Here is an 18,234-nt window from a genome sequence, read left to right on the forward strand (position 1 = left end):
ACAGCAGGCTGATTTGACAGTCGACTGATCTGACGCCCTTAATGTTTTTCTCGTGAGATGAGCGTGTGTGTGTTGGTACTGAGATAAGACCAGCAGTCATTTCTGGTGATTGTCAACGCCCAGTTAGTCCCTAGTTAGTAACACAGCCTAAAAGAGTTCTTGTGTCAGACATGGCACCTCCTGCTGTGCTGCTCACTAATCAATCTAAGGCGAAAATAACAGCTGGAAATTAGGGGATGTTATCACACAGAAGGTGGAGCGGGAATGTGTCAAAACGGAAAAGAAAGACAGGAAAGGAAGGAGACAAAAACAGATTCCTTTTGTTCTCATTGCTTGATGTGAAAAAAAGGAAGGGGTCCAGTGTTTGAGAAGCCAAGAAGTGAATATATCTGGAAACAGGGAAAGCATGCGGCGGCTGGAATAGGTGATGGTATGGAGAGAGGGGAGAAGGAGAAGAGAAGGAGTTAGTAGAGAGGTGAAGGAGAGAGGTTCCGGCTATGACGTGGGACAGATGCAGCCACAGTAAGACAGTTAAAGATAACTCGATTCAGGTGCCCGATGAGATTTTGCTGTGTAAGAGTAAGTGTATAGCTTGCCCACCCCCATCCTCCTCGTTCTTCAGAACCCCCACCCCCCTTCTGCTGCCACTCTGTGCAGCCAAGCTCCAGTCTTCTACAATATCCTAATGAGAAAAAGCTGGTAGGAAAATCCTGGACTGAGTCCTACATAAACTTACAGCCATCTCACGGAACAGCCCATGGAGAGGGGGGGCGGGGAAGACGAAAAAACACATTGAAAGAGAGCAAAAAATAAAACAAATCTAGAGAGGTCATCTCCTCAGTCCTTTCTGTACACTATTTATGTGTGTAGACTGCGGGTTGTATGTATTCATATGTCCATCTTTACAGTTAAATAAACAAACAGAGGAAACCCCTCTGCTGTTTCCAGGACTAAACTCAAGATCTGGGTACTCCTTTTCTTCATGCTAGCAAAGAGGGTTGACTATTTTTTTCACTTCATATGTAAGAGTATATGAGCCAACCAATCAACCAACAAACTTGTCAACCAACCAACGAACAAGCCAGCCAGTTAAAGACCCCACCGTCCAACCAGTCAACCATTCCTGCCAACCAGTCAAACAATCGACCAACCGACACCCAACAGTCAACACACCAGTCGACTAACCAGTCAGTGCACCCAACCACCAACGAATCGAACGAAATACCCAACCAGTTGGCCCACAAATCTACTAATCAGTCAAGAAATCACTCAATAAACAAATAAACCAGTAAAACATTGAACCATCCACTCAAACAATGAACCAATCAATTACCCAACCAGTTAACCTATCAATCTACCAACAAGTAAAACAACATTCTAACCACCCAACTTGTTAAACACCCAACCACAGTAAACCAACCACCAAACAATCAAACAGACCAATAATCTAACCAGTACGCCGTTCCTGATCATTAACTGCAGATGACAGTGACACAATTGTTTGTTTTTTTAATGCATCTTAATCATGTCAAGCCTTTTTTTGGAGCAGCAGTAATTAACAGCAGGGATTTATCTGCACTAATTGTTCTCCCTGTACAAATAATTGATTGAAAATCACTGACAAATTTGCTGTCTAGCGACACACACACACACACACGTGACTGCATGTGAAACCACAGACAGTATGAGAGAGGAGATCCTTTAGCCGGAGGCGAGAGCAAAGATTATGAGCGTGTGACACACACACACACACTGTGAAGTGATTGTTTTACAGGGCCACAGACGAGTTCTTTAAGACGGCACGTCTGTAAAAGTCTACACTCCATCCCTCCCTTTTCATTTCACTACCTCCTGTTATCAGACACCTCTGCTGCTCCTCTTTTCTCTTTTCCTCTCACTCTCCTTCCTTTTCCTCCGTTGGGGAGCGAGCCTGTGGTTTTTACAGGATTCACATTAATTTGTTAACTAGGCCACCGGAGTCACGGGGGTGGAAGAGCACAACACAGTCTGAAGAGAGAAATTAGGCAACGCAACTAAACATAAGTGTGTAAAAGTTGGCTGCTGCTGCCTCGCCCTCAATCAAAGAGTCACACTTACAAAGACAAACAAGAGACCTCAGAAAAATCCAGGGTATAAAGTTTTCACTCGTTTCTACTCAGTTCTGGGTCTTTCTCACGTATACGGTCAAACTCATCAATGGTCATATGTAAATCAGTCAAGACCAATTTAGAAACATCAAAAATACGTTCAGACGTTCATGCGCAGGCACACCAAACACACAACCAAACGCACACAGTAAAACACACACACACAAACACACATACAGAGAGACAGTGAGAGTGCTTCCTGCTGCTGTCTGGCAGTCTACAGTGGAGTTTGCGGTTTGCCCCTGAATCACTGTGGTCGGAGCCTCACGGGGTGTGTATCAGGTTAGCCAGTCCTCCCCTGCCAACACACACACAAACACACAGAGGCAGCTGCCAGGCCCGGCCCACAAACACAGCTGTAAGTAACCGGGTTACTAAGAGAGACCAGGTTATGCAAGTAATCAGAGATGATGGCTTTACCAGAGAACAGTCAAGAACCACAGCTTCAGTCTACAGAGCTCAACTTTGAATCCAAAGATGCAGCAATTCAGTCTATTGCCAGTGTAAAGATAATACTGCGAAAGCATTTCACTGGTCAGACAGGCAGACACCTGACAGACATACTAGAGGACTTTGGATTTATTATATGATTTCTAGTTATTTGTTAATTAGTTTCTGGAGCGCCACTATGATCATTTCTTGGAATTTATGTCTGTGGTACTCTTCGACAGGAAATATGAAAGCGGAACTGTGTCTCAAATAATAGCCAACAAGAACAAATATTGGATGGCTGGAATTACCTGTAGCCGTCTACAATGTCTCAAAACTCATTATAAAGTACATTCCCCCAGCTTTAATTTCATTAGTACAACAGCATAGAGTCATGTCGTACTCACTGCTGCTCTCATTTTCTCTTTTGAAAACAAAAATACTAGTCTTATTCACTAATTGATTCCAGTCTTGCCATTTTTCTCGATCAATTTTAAGCTATGTAGTCTCTGTGAAAGCCAACACTTCCTGTAGTTTCTTCATATGATAAAACCTGCCAATGAAAGGGAGGCTGATGTGGAAATTCTGCAAGTGTTGAGTTTCATTCCTGGAACAGGTAAGACACAACATGCAGTAAGTTTGGTGTTTGCATTAACTGGGAAACTAGAGAATAAAGGACTGTTTCTGAAAAAAAGGGCCAAGTTCTCTAGTGAGGTAAATAAAGGCCTCAGTCCCTACTTCGTTTCAAACAAAGTGGGCCATGTCCCTATTAAACCATCATTTTTCTGGCTGAACAATACTTTTTCTCCCAAACATTTCGAAACAAACCTTCAGATCTAACATACAGTGCATACATATACAATAGGCATATAACTTTTCACTACTATTGCATATGGCATAGCCAGAATTGGCTGTGCCCAGTTCATTGGGGGGAATCCATTCCGTCTCTTATGGACACACAAGACTTACAGACTTCTGAGTTTGAGACTTTGAGTTCTGTTTTCTTTAGTTCTGTGCTGAGGCTAAATATATATACATATATACACACTCTTTTTCCATCAAGTCTCTCTTGTAGTGGAATAAAGGCTTTATTATGCCCACTCTTATCATGATGGCCCATTGGCGAATAAAGACATGCAATGCTTTTCAAAATGCACACATTCACTGGGCACAGTTAGAAAACTACTTAGTCAACGGTTTATACAGCGTGGTGACTTGGCCTTATTATATATTTCAGCTATATTGCGATACACAATATATTTCTCGACATCTGGAAATCTCCGCAAAAGCGCTTCATAGTTGCTAGGACTTGGCAAAAGTCAAATATTCTGATATTTTTTATTAAATACTTTGATATCGCTATTGCGACATTATTAAAGGGATGAATAGTGGCACTTTCACAAACATCAACACTGAGATTTTTGGTAAATAATCATCAGTAATGCGGATATGATGAATAAGTGGATAACTTAGTGCCAATAACTAGTAAGTTATAACAAATAGAACAGTCTGGTAAGTTCAGAAAATGTTATTATAGTGCAGCCTTTAAAACCGAGAAAAGAATACTTATGCCATATCACAATACAACAATATGTGCACATAGTTAAAGTGTCATCTTATCTGCCTGTCATATCGATAGAATTGTTCATCTCGGGCCAATATTTCCTTTAAAAGTCTTTATTGCCCGATATCGTCCAATACCATGCATCACCTTCTGTGCAACAAAGGAAAGGGTTTCCCCCAGGAAAACCTACCAAACACCAGGTGTGTACAACAGAAAATGTAAAAGCTGTAATGAGGTGACTGTAGGTTCAAACTACAGTGCTGTAGCAATAAGTGACAGAAAGTAGAAAAATGAGTTGCAGGCTGAGCACAAAGAAGGGTTTTCTTTGTGCTCAGCTTGTTTGCAGTTTAACAGCTTAAACAAAGCTCCTCATTAAGAACAGGCCTCATACTGAGTCGTCTACTCACACCTCACTGCAGTCTGAGCTTGCCTCGGACTCGCTCCCTTCCACCGCCTCTCTCTCTCTCTCTCTTGCCACCGCTTTCTGATTGTCACTCCTGTTATTCGTCAATAATTGGCACTTTCAGCGTGGCTGAATCACAGAATTTCACACACACACTGTATAGTGTGTCAGGAGTTTGTCTTTGCCACTAAACTGATCTATCACTGTTGTCACTGAATCAGTGTTTGGATCGGGTCCAGCACATTATGCAAGAAGAACCTTCACTTTCTTCAAACAACCTTGGTGCCTATGAGTGTGTGTTGAGAGTGTATACGATAGATGTTAGTTGGGTTTTAAGAGGCTGGCACGTTCAGGACAACTGCACAATATGGACAACAAAACATCAGTGCAATTATTGTGGTAAATATTGCAGCTGATATTTGGATTTGTGTATGATCAACACTCAATCATTTCCTTCTGCTGCAGCCAAGAGCAAAGGCTCAGTGACTAACAGCAATATATTCAACAAACTAACATTAAATTCTGAATGCAACAAAGATTTCCTAGCACAATAACAAAGCTCTACACCCACACACACACGCCTACATGAATACCAGCTAAAGTCAGTGCTTAGTGTTTTTGACTGTAGCTGTGTTCTCTCTGTGTTTTTACTGAGCTCACAGAAAAGTGTCATTGGATACATATTTGGTTGTTCCTATGTCCTCTTTTTACCTCCCCACTTCTTAATGATTTCCTAAAGAATGCACCTAAGCATTTTAGCTATGGGTTTATCATGTTGGTGCAGAGAGCAATGTGATGTGGGAGGTCTTTCCAGTTAAAGGTCTCATATTATGCTCTTTTACAGGTTCATACTTTTATTCCATGTGTCTACTAAAAAAGGTTTAAATGCTTTACTGTTCAAAAAAACACATTATTGTTCTCATACTGTCCATTGCTGGAGCACCTCTATTCACCCTCTGTCTGAACACTCCCTTTAAGTGCCTGTCTCTTTAAGGCCCCCTCCAGAAAAGCCCAGTCTGCTCTGATTGGTCAACTCTCACAGGTCTGTACAGGCACCGCCCACCTTGTTTCCGTAAGCATTATCTGTGTTTTTGCAACCGAACAAGCTGTCAGGATAGCCGAAGATGGTGATTGTACATCCCGACCTAAAAATGTCCTAATGGCTTGTTTGAAGGCACAGTTTCTGAATACAGACTAGGGTTGGGCCAATGGGAGATGCCATCATCCATTTTATTAATTTCTTATTAAACAGGCTCAGTAAGGTGAACCCAAGACATCCTCTGCAGGATGACAGTTGGAGATTCATGTCAGAGCACCACATACACAGTGGTGAGCTTATACGCAACTGCTGCCTTATGACAACACTGAGGGGACACGCTGACTCAAATTCATAAACAACAACAGCATCGTCCATCACGATGTTTCACTGTAGACATCGTCATATGCCAATTCGGCAGACATCGGCCAACCCTAATACAGACTGTGTGTAGCTTGACCGTTTTTATACTTTCACTGTATTTACAAAGCACCTAGAGCTGCTTTATAATCAAAAAAGAGATGAAAGCCTATTTTGGTCTATTGAGGCTTTTGAAAGCACAACCTCTGTCGCTACTTCTTCTTAGATGGATTTATATTTTATGTTGTATGACTGGTGCAAAATGTCACTTGTAAGAAAGAGCCCCCTTATTTGCCTCTACTTATAGGAAACTAATGCTAACCATTAACTTTTAAATTTAATTAGAAAATGTTACTTAAAGCTACACCAGTCTATATTTTTATATTAACAAAAGAACAAATGACTGTGTGTAATGTGAAAGGGGTGGCACATTGTAACAATCCCATATTATGTCATATTATATAATTCGACTTATCATTCAGCTCTGCAGTTTCCCTCAGCCCTATATAGCTTTTTAGAACCTTTCAGCTAATGGTTTTGGTTTGTCTGGCCCACAAACAGCCCCAGGCAGCTGTTTTGAGCAAAATATTATCTGATAAACTGACTGTACACTGCCTGACTAGCACCATACAATCCACAGACAAAATTCAGGACAAGCAGGTGAACAACTGCAAATGAGCCAGATATTTCTCTCAGTAATTGGTAGAGACCAAAACAGAGCCAAAATTAGAGTAACAAAACACCAATTGAATGCTGTTCATGCTCTGTGTTTGCTGGATGTGTAAACAGGCAACTGCTAGTCCTGGAGGCTTCTGGTAGGGCTTTGATCAGTTAAGGAGGTGTCTGATTGGTCAACAGTGAGCCAAAATGTTTTCTGATTGATCAAAAACTCATCAACCCTAGCATCAACTGAGAAACAGCTGGTCATTGATGAAGTTAAGTGAATGGTCAGCAACTAATCAGAGAGACTTCTGATCGGTCAACAATATCTACTTCGCGTGAACACTGCCAGCTGACGAGTTGTGTTTTAAATAAAAACCTGTGTTTGACTAACTATCTAATCTGCGCACGTGTTAAATTCACCAGTTAATTTTTAATACGATTGTGTGTGCAGCTCATAAATACACACGCAAAACACATACACACACAAACACACACACTCCAACACAGATACGCATCCCTTGCAGCGAGCACTTTACATGCAAAATGCATGCAAGTCACATCACATGCTCAGCGAGACACATGAATCACAGACTAAAGTCCCCCTACACACACCTCACACACACACACACACACACACACACAGACACACACACACACACTAGCACACCACACAGAGTCCTTGCATGTTTAAGTCAATGAATACTTCATCATACATAATATCTCAGTGCATAAGCAGCGTTCATGTCAGAATTCCAGTTGAAGAGAACATACAGTTTCAGTTCATGTAGAGAATATGGAAGATGTGCGCGCACACACGCACACACACACACACACACACACACACACACACAACCACATAGTATGCATCTTCTAAAATGTAGACAGATGATCACATGCACCTATGATAGAAGTTCAGATAGAATTTGCAATGAGGATCAAACTCTCAAACTGCGAGAAGTTGGAGATGTCTGAAATTCTCCAAGGAACTGCAAGATCGGAGGGATAGGGGTGGGTGGGGTGGGGGGCAGAGGGAGAAAAATATGAAAGTGAAGTTGATGGCGGGTGCAGGCCTACATCTTCACCTCTTAAAAAATGCTCTCTGAAATCCCACTCGGCTCTCCAACCAAGGTTTTATTTTATTTTCTCCCTTTTTTTCCCCCATGCGCTCTCTCTCTCTTTTTTCCTCTTCTTCTACTGATTTTGGAGACTGTCAGAGATGGCACGCACACACACACACACACACACACGCACGCACGCACGCACACACAACCCCGCTCACTCTCCAGCCAACATGAGGATTTTAACTCCAGAGGAGGAAAAAAGCGACGGGTCCGGGAGAAAAGAGAAGCATAAGAAGAAGAAGAAGAGGAGGAGGAGGAGGAGGAGGAGGAGGAGGAGGAGGAGGAGGAGGGATAAGGGGAGAATAGGCGACGGGTAGGGCAGGAGACATTTTCTGCTGATTAAGTAAGTGTTTGCTTCGGCTTCCATTATTTGACAGACGCATCAGAGCAACACGCTACAAATGTGAAAGCCCGCTTTGCTGAAATATAGAGCAAGAGAGCGAAACAGAAGGAAAAACAAATCCGTGGAATATTTCGCCAAAAAACCCTACACTCCCCTGAGCGCGAGTGGTTTGTCGGCCATCCAATGAGGCTTTTTCAACGTGATGACAAACACCTATTCTGGCCAGGTGTCCTCCCTCACTGTTCTGGGGCCATGTAATCCTCTGCTTAAATCAGTGTGAGCAAAGGATAGAGAGCGCTGGATGTGTTCCCAAACTCCCCTCCTCCTCCTCCGTCTTGGCACAGCATCCAGCTCCCCGCCAGAGAGGAGACACCTACGGGAGTCCTGTGGAAGTGTGTGTTTGTGTGTGCGCTGCTTACACAACCTCACTCACTCTCTCTCACACACACACAAAAGCTCTCACTCTCTATCATACACAGATTCGGCAGGAATCATTAGCAAAACCAGCAGAGGGAATTTCACACAGGCCGGGCAAAACATCACTCAGAGCGTACACCCCAGGGGTCTTCAATTAGACCCTAAATACCTCAGCGAGTATCCAGGGGTCCTAATTACTTCAGACTGCTGAAAATGGCCGCAGGCCGCCTAAGGCCGAGGGCTTACCGAGGATATGCCTGTTTAGAATAGATTCTGGCCCCAAGATCAGTCGGATTTTCCTGTGTTGTTGGTCTACAGCATCAGACAGAAGAAGCAGTCTCTACGCATCAGAGCCGAGGCAGAGCTGGCTGCTGCTGGTGTGCTGTGGATGTATTTATAGCAGGAGAAAGAGAGACTACTGCACGATTAATTCTTTAACCAGAAAGCAGAGAGGGAGCCCGAGAGAGCGGCAGAGGAGGGCCACGGATCAAGAGAGGAAGAGTTAAAAATATAGCAAAAAATACATCTCTGTGGAAACAAAGCATGAGTGTACACACAGATTCGCACACACACACACACACACACAGGGGCCACAGAGACAGATCGATCTCAGGAACGTTACAGTGCATTACAGAAGCGGTGACCTTTTCCTAAATCTGTACAGATAGACATTAAAGGGCAAACGAGAAGAGAGGACATCTAAATACAATCCCTACAGCCCTGGGGACGCATGTGCACACGCATACAGAGGAACATTCAAACATTGTCACTAATTACCCCCAAGTCATTTCAATGTGTTGAAATCCTCATTACATTTCAAAGGGAGGTTTGTAAAACTTTATCAAACAGATCTAAAGCCACAGATCCAATTCCACTTGAAAAGATTAGCCACCATAAGACATGATGTCAGGTCAGACAGGTAGGAGGAACGTACAAAGCTTCCAGGAAATTAACCAATTTCAGGACAAAATACCCTACATTCAATCCAGACTGCAACGCACCAACTCATTTGGCAGTACATCCACGCAATGGGCTGCGAATTCAGGTCAGCATTTATTATGCAGGATAGGATACACTATGAATCCTAACGTAGAAGCAAAAAGGTTAGACGTGTGAGCTCTGAGTAAGCCAAACATAACAAAAGAGGTCAACAAGTGCACGATGCTGAATGGAAGTTATGTGAAACAGCACAAAGAGTTTATAAGAGGCTGCGTGGTGACAGTAGCCGCCTCACAAGATCTCAGCAGATATTTGATTGGATCATTTTACGGTTACGGTTAAGATGGAGTGGATTTGGCAGCTTCTCACTATAGCTGAAAGGCTCAGTCAACTGATAGAAAATGAATCGATGGCGCTTTAAATAATTGGTTCATCTTCAAGTCATTTTTCAAGCTATGAGGCCAAACATGACCTTGTTCCAGTGTCTCAGTTTTGAGAGGTTTCTGCTTTTCATTTGCTTTTGTGATGGTCCATTCAATCTCTTTGGGTTTTGGAGTATTGGTCGGAAAAACTATGTCACTTGTGCTTTGTTATGATGGGTATTTTTCACTAAACAATTCATTGAGAAATAACTGGCAGATTATTCAATAATGAAAAGGACTGAATGATTTGTCTCCTACTGTGGGGAAAACAGAAGCTATGACTTGTCGTTGAAAATGTCATAGTCATCTAGAGATTTGTAGAACTATTGATCATCAATCGTACCAAGGGAAAAATGATCGTACAAATGCAACTTTTACCGTACACCTAGCAACACTATATAAACTTAGGAATTATACAACTGCATTACATCATATTGATACTAATGTCTACATTTTCAGGTAGCTAAATAATAATTAAATTAAATCATACTTTTGCAGATATCCTCCATCTCTGATTGGTTTGTAATTTCTTATTGAAAAACTCTTATTCATGCTAATAAAAGTAAACAACTGGCATGCAACGTCATTCATATTGGTGTGTGGGTGGTACTAAAGCTGGTCCGAGGATAACGTTAACTTTATCACTTTATCACAGTCCCAAACCATCCCAACAGGTGTCCTTTACTTAAATCCAAATACTGATAGGAAGTTGAGCAATGTAAAATACTTTGTAGCTACAATAATGATTTCTCCAGCAAAAAATCGAAGGACAAATTATGGCACAAAGGAAGTGCATCTGCCACTGCGCAACCAAAACAAGAGGAGGCATTGTTTTACCCGGTTGCTTAACGGTAGAACAACTGGAATAACTGTGGAAACTTTATACTGCAAAAGTATAAGAACCCCGCTGATGGAGGAGGCAAAGAAGGTGAAGAAAGGAGAGTAATGGAAAATGGTAAATGGGGTAAAACAAGAGTGAACGGAGGGGCATTCACTCGATGGAGAGCACCAGCACTGTGTCAAAGTCTGTTCCCCTGCTGATATGTGTTTCCCCGTACCACCGGGACTCAAGATCGTTCAAAACAGGCATTCATTCTACTAGATCAGTAAGTAACAAAACCCACCTACTTATTAACACAACCTGTTTATATACTCTGCCTTTTCATCGTGCTGAAATCAGGTCAAATTGGGATTCTTACGGTTGCTTTTTGCTTGGATAGTAGCCAGGCTGTTGGCGGTAACCATGTTGCTAACGCTGTCTTTTCGACAGCGGCACCAACAGTAATACCACAGGGAAACACTAGGAGGGGGAATTTGAAAAGTTGTCTAATTCTGCTTTAAATAGTCCTTATGTGTCACTTATAGATACAATCTTAAGGCACAGGGTCAAGTTCAAATAGGAATGCGCGCTAATATTGGAGTGTCAGTAGGGGGTCTGTGAAATGAAAATGTTTGAGAACTCTTGACATGGATAATAGTACCAAGCATCACCTTTGCTCCCTTAGGAGCCACAAGGGACTCATGTGGCCCCCCTGCTATAAAAGTCTATTTGTAAGACCTTTAAAGATTTGACATTTACAGACATGGAAATCAGCTGTGATCAGCTGGGAGACCAACAAGGGATGAAGAAAGGAATGAAAGATGAAAGGAGGATAACAGTAGAAGACGAAGGGGGGGGGCTAAAAGAGCAGCAAGTGTAAGCTGCGTCGTGGACAGTGTTCCTGGGGGGGCAGGAAGACAGGCTTACATGGCATCTCAATTAACACACTGACAAATGAGGAAACGGGGGGGAATTAGGATGTGAAGCAACAGACAAGGCAGAGGGGACGGATGGATGGAGAGAGGAGGAGGCGTGGGAGGGAGGCAGACAGGGGAGGAAGGAGTGGAGGTAATCCGAGTGACATTAGCACACATACACACAGCACCTACGACAAAAAAAACAAAGGCTGAAACCTCCGGAGCGGAGCACTATCAGCCAAGGAAGCATTCCTTCCCATAGCTCTCTCACATCCAGCGACCAAAACCTCACACACACACACACACACACACACACACACACACACACACACAGAAAGAAAGACAGACATTAAGAGACCGAGTCTCCAGTGCCTCCTTTCTCTCCCCCTCCTGCTCTCCTCCTCTCCAGAGAGGTGAATCAGTGCAGGTCTGTACACTTATGAATCAATAATACACTTCAGTGGCAGGAATGATTCAATAAGGCTCTATGACTTGAATAGACTCCACCCCTCTGCTGCTGTTCACCCCGAAGAAAAGGCAACCGCTCAATAAACAGCCGGTCTAGGTGTGTATCAATAAACTAATTATAACACGCAGCCCCCTCTCTGTAGAGTTCAATAGATTTTCATCACTTGCATTCGTTATGAATAATCGATCAGAAGCTAACACCGACTCAGAGGAATCAGAGCGTGATGTGGGAACAGTAAAGACAGTCAACGTGGGCTTGAGGGGCAAAACACAAACACACACGGCCACATGTCCTGTCAGGTGACTGAGTGCAGCTCCACTGGGACCGACTCACATTTGAGTCAAACACATCTGAGAGCAGGTCTTTTTGTACAGATTAAGTCATGCAGCTTGTATACTGAATAATAGGAACAAAGTGAATCAACACACACACACACACACACACACACACACACACACACACACACACACACACACACAAACCCTGATGTATGTCAAAACCTGTATGTCTAAGCAGACCATGTGCTTACTCTGTGATTCTGATGGTCATTCAGTAATAACCCATGAGGTCAACTGGAAAAAGCTGCTCAGCCAAAAGCAGGTGTTTCTTACCTGCCACAGGTGGAGGCGCGCGCATGTGCGCATGAGCAGACTCCTACTCTCAAAAGTAAAAGGATATGGGTTGCAGACCATCTTGAGACACCAGCTCCGAGGCCGGGTGGTTTGTTTCAGGTAGAAGAAGACCACGGGGGCCAGGGTGGGGTAGGGCAGGTTCTCCCCGCCGCTCGCGGACGCTTCCTCCCCGGTCGTAGAGATCCCGTCAGGCGCCGGGGACGCCGGCTCCACCACCACCTCGCTGCGCTCCCCGCCTCCTATCCCGACCCCGGACAGGTCGTTGAGCCGGATGAAAGTCCTCGGCAGAGAGGAGCGACCCTCAGAGCCCCTGGCGTCGGGGACCCCGGAGAGATTTCCCCCATCCTCGGCCATCATTCACCCCCTGCAAGCAAAGGGCGACCGTAAACGTATGATTAGACACAGTAAATATAGCTGACAGCCATGGAAATGTCTGCAGCAGCGAGAGGAGAATTATTAAGATTCCATTAAATATTAAGTCAAACCTGCTGATTTTTATTCTGAAATAAAATCTACCAACTTTCCACATGGTGAAAAAAATCATGATGCACATACAATTTTTATCTAAATAATGTGTAAACAGGCAACGGTAGGGAGCAGTGGTGGTGGTGAAGGGGCTATTTTGGGAAAATATGCGCACACCTCACCGAAAAATGATTGCATACATTTTCTTCTGGCATAAAAAAAAATGTCACCAATAGGATTTTTTTTATGGATGCAGATCAACTCAGTAGATATTTGCTGCCGTGAGCTGGTAAATAGAATGGAGCTCTTAATGAGCCTCCAAAAATTCACGAGGGGCTCGCATTCCTTTTCATCAAAAACAATGCCAAAATCTCCCTCTCATCAGCAACAACAGCCTGCCACTGCTCTAATTCGTTTCCAAACTTCAGTTTCATCAATTACCTATCAGCACTACATTCATTTGGAACTGATTTGTTGCGGTAATTTCTCCAAATGAGTGCCGGAGCATCTTTCCGTTCGATTTATTACCTGTAATGGACTCGGTAGATGTGCCCAAAGCGCGCTCAGTCATCGCATGATCAGTTTTTGTCGTGGCTGTAAAGTCCACACCAGCCTGAAGAAAAAAAAATACCCGGTTGGTAAGAAGGAGAGACGAGGAGGGAAGAGATAAAGAAAAGAGGAGCGAGGGGGGAGAAGAGAGAGGAGAGGGTCTTGTGGGTTTGGTGCGTCTGGCGGACCGTGTAGGTTCCAGGTGGTGCGCTTCTGCGCGGGTCCGACTCAACAGACGCGGTGCGCCCAGGCCCCTGTCTCCGATGTCCAAGCTTCTCCTGGGGCCTCACCAACACTTCAGAACCATCCCCCGTTAGAAATCAAAAAGGAACCGTGAGGCGTGTGTCTACTTCTGCAGCGTTCAGCATCAGGTAAAATATCAACACCGCGCAAAAACTTCTTGACGGTTCCTTTCTCCTCCACGGAGCTGATGGACAAACCCCCCCAAAAAGGACAAATAACGTCAATAAGTGATCTATTCGTTTCCCCGCGTTTTCCTCCGCTGTTTCTCCTCTTCAAATTAAGAATCCAGTACTTTTCTCTGCATCCACAGGCGGTTTTCAGCGCATATCCCGCATCAGTGTTTTAAAGATCCAATGGAGATGCTGCTGCACATCCTGTCGCAGAACACAAACAGGCGTCAAAGAGGCAACCTTTGGTATTTTCTAAATATCACAAACACCACCCCTCTCCATTGTTGCACTCGCGAACGACCGGGCGCTCCTGCTCTCACTCTTGTCTCCTCCAGACTGTATTCGGTCGGTTCCGTCCATCAGCAAAGCTCACACAGCTGGATGGGGGATCCTAACTTCTCACTCCCCGCCCAACGAGCGCCCGCTCTGCACCAATCACAGCGCGTCCTGAGTTGGAGCTCCCTCCTCACCGGCCGAGCTGGATGTCAATCTAAACTGTGGCGCGGGGAGGAGGGGGGGGAAACAGCTGGAATCTTATTGTCAGCCGTCAGCCAATGAGAAGCGAGGGAGCGAAGGTATCCATCAGCATTGCTGTGTGATTGGTGCAGAGTTTATTATGGGGAATTTTGAGGGAAAAAGTTTCCAGATTATTCGATTAGCAGAGAACGGAATATAAGTATTGGTTGTAGTTCAGTGCAACAAAAGTAAAAGACAAACAACAATTCGTCATTCTTATGTTATCATAATAAAATGAAATGTAATATTGCTGTGATAACAAGGACATTGTTTTTTTCATTTATGTTGCCAGATTTGGGGACCCCGTTCCCTGGGAGAGTGCGCCGGCATGTGTGCTGGTGGCCACTAGGGGAAGATGTTTCCCCAGGCTTTCCTGCCTCACACACATGCGCACATGCGCACACACAAACACACACACACACACTCACACTCAGTACCTACAGCTGGTTTAGGGAATAACACAGCCTGAGGCAGAGAGTTGTACATGTAGTTTTTAAGTGACATAGTGCCTCCTAATTACAATGCCATCCCCTGTTGCAAATCTATTATTTTTCATGTTTTAAGGATTCTACAAACCTGATGCACATACACACCCACACACACATACAGGCTCAGCGCATTACTCACTACATTGCAGTGGCATACTTTATTTTCATTACAGTGTATGATCATTGATTTGAGCGCAGGAACAAATCAATGAGTAGGACCAATTTCTTTTTCATAGAATGTGTCGCAGCCAGCGCTCGTGTGCAGTAGCAGATATTAATCACCTGGGCTGTTCGCACATAGCTCACTGTGAGAGCACTGAGTCTTAGAAACACACGTGCACACATGACCTGAAAAAAAAAACACCTGCATGTGAGCACAGGAGGTGGAGACAAAAGGAGAAGGAGTCTACACAGCCTCTGCCAATAGACTTTATTTGAACTGATTACTTAATTGTGTACTATCTTAACAGAGTATCCATTAAAACATATTGATGCAGCCCTGCTTGTACCTATTAGGCAGGAATGCCAAATAATTGTTCTGAACACATAAGAGAAAAAGTAGAACACAATTAAGGCCAGGTTCGCAGTACAGCACACCTAAAAGTACGAATACAACATTCATTAATAATAAGCAATACAATTATGCATCTATTATTCATAAAACGGAATAAAGCAGTGGCAGTTCAACACTGAGTGCCCATGAACACTTCCCAAGGCGTGCTTTTATGAGTGGTTGATGAATGATGTTTGTTAGTGCTGGCCAATTTGAGCTAAGACCCCAATTTATCAGAGTGAGTGATCTCAGCTCTCCCGGGAAAACTTTTCTCTCATGGCTACTCTGCAGGCCTCCTGACCAGCAGCAAGCACACATGCAGCTCATACATTAGTGCTCACCTTCAGCTGACTGCGATGACAGACCTCACTGACAGAGAAAGCCCGATACAGAGGAGGGTAATACATCCGTGATTTCTCTCTCTCCGATCGACAGGAGGCTCCGATCCATAGCTACAGCATTATGAAGTGTTCTGATCCACAGAGAAATATGCTTGCCTGAGGGAAGAAGGGACGTAACAAATGACATGAAAACAAATGATTGTACTTTACTGAAGATAGCCTACTAGTTAATTTAATGAACTGTAGGTAGGTTGAGCCATATAAGTGGCTCTAGGGATACAATGTTGGTCTGTTGTTTTGTTCTTCCCCCACTTTGGTCAAGACTGAAACACTGAACAGCTACTGGATCGACTGCCTTTACGTAAATGTTATTTTGTTCAAATGAGTAACAATCCAGGTTACAGGATTCTGTACAGACATTCATTGTCCCCAGTGCATGACTCCCACTGACTCTGATGATCTCCTGAATGTTTATCTCTAATATCACTATGGAGGTTGAAAAGTTTTTATTGAAATGTCTCGAAACCTATTGGATGGAATAGCCAGACAACCAAAGCTTCTACAGATATGCATGGTCCCCAGAGGATCAATCCTGATAACTTTGATCATACCCTGTGCACCAGAGACTGGAGCTTCTGATAAACTTTGAGATGAGTCCAGGCTAGCTACAGCTAATGTCTGTTGGTCAGGTCAATCATCCAACACACCGAGCAAGATATCTTACCTGGCCAGGTTGCCACAAAATCTGATGAGTCATGGTTCCCTGAGGACGATCACTCATGATTTGGATCTTTTGTCTTGCCACCAACAGGTCAAAATTTCTCCTGGGCCTGCACCAGTCAGGTCTTGAACCTAGTACTTCCTTGCTGCACGGCCACAGCTCTAACCACTGTACCACCATATTGCCTCCTAGAACCAATGGAGGGGAATTAAATCTCAAATGTTCATGGACCCCACAATTTATCTTTATGTTGAACATCTGGCCCCTTCACCACCATCAGCTCAAAAGGTCTACTTTTACACTAGAAATTATGAAATGTATTTTGGCAAACTGTGTGTAAATGATCAGTACATTTTTGCACCTCAGAGGATGGTGACTCAGACACTCAATCTTTAGTACCAACCTCAAGTGGAAATGGCCACTTTGCACATAAGATTTCATATAATCTAGTAATTGCCATGAATTTTCCTGAGTGCATTTGTCCATATAAGTGATAGCCTCTTTGGATTGTAAAAACACTCTGGTGCAACACTCGGGACAAACTTAACAGTTTTAAAGTGATCAGTATATGGTTGTTTTTAGTCATGCTAGCAGCATTGCTTTAGGGATGCCAATGTCCAGACTTTAATATCTCAAGAACTACTGGATGGATTGCCATGAAATTTAGTACAGACATTCATGCAGGATAAATGGTAATAACTTGGTAACTCTCTCACAGGAAAGATCAAAACTCAAATCAAACATTTATATCCCAAACTTTATCTGACTTTGAAACCTTTACAAATGGTTCCTCAGTGTTTTTGATCTTATCTTGGTTATATTATGTTTGGAAGGCAGCAGTGTTGCTTTGTTTTAGAAAGATGATAAGCATTCATGTCGGGAAATGAGACTGACTCCCAATCAGAATCTATCATCTCCCCTGAGATAGGCCAAGGAAGTAGAATTTGTACATACTTTACAGACATTACCATTTGTATGTAACCATAGATTGACTGCTTTTTTGAATTATCTCATTTACAAAAAAAAAGATGTTAATGAGGTAAAACATTTAATCTTTGTACTGTTTCATTTGAGTATATGTTAAAAAGGATTAGCAAATGATCACATTCTGCCTTATTTGATTTACATAGCTTCACAACTTTTTATGTTGTATGATGATTATATATGTTCTTATTCTGGATTTGATGCCGCCGACACATTTTAAATCTTAAAGGTGAGGGCAGGGGCAACAAAACACTGTAAGAAGTGCTGTAAAACACCTGTTTGGGTATTAAAGGTTCATCCTTGAAAGGCTTAGTGTTTCACAAGCAAGGATGGGGTGAGGTTCACCACTTTGTGAAACCCGTGACTGTATAAAGGATATCACAAGACGGGCTCGGTAACACTTTGTTAAACCATTTTCTGTAAACACAGTTCATTTGAAAATGATTGCGTGCTGTTTTTATTTTCTTTTTTTACAGATCGTTGAAATCAGGGTTTCACGATGATGCACTGTTGTGTGTGTAT

At 43.2% G+C, this 18,234-nt stretch overlaps 1 protein-coding gene across 1 annotated transcript in view; it reads right to left on the minus strand.

Annotated features, from left to right (window-relative positions):
- Positions 1-13,036, minus strand: part of cacna1g (calcium channel, voltage-dependent, T type, alpha 1G subunit) — a 268,885-nt gene extending 255,849 nt beyond the window's left edge. Inside the window, exon 1 of the mRNA XM_073490161.1 lies at positions 12,729-13,036. Coding sequence (XP_073346262.1) covers positions 12,729-13,036 — 308 coding nt within the window. The remainder of the gene's footprint in view (positions 1-12,728) is intronic.
- Positions 13,037-18,234: the final 5,198 nt, after the last annotated feature.

Source organism: Pagrus major, chromosome 20 (genome assembly GCF_040436345.1).
Source record: "Pagrus major chromosome 20, Pma_NU_1.0".
Lineage (NCBI taxonomy): Eukaryota > Metazoa > Chordata > Actinopteri > Spariformes > Sparidae > Pagrus > Pagrus major.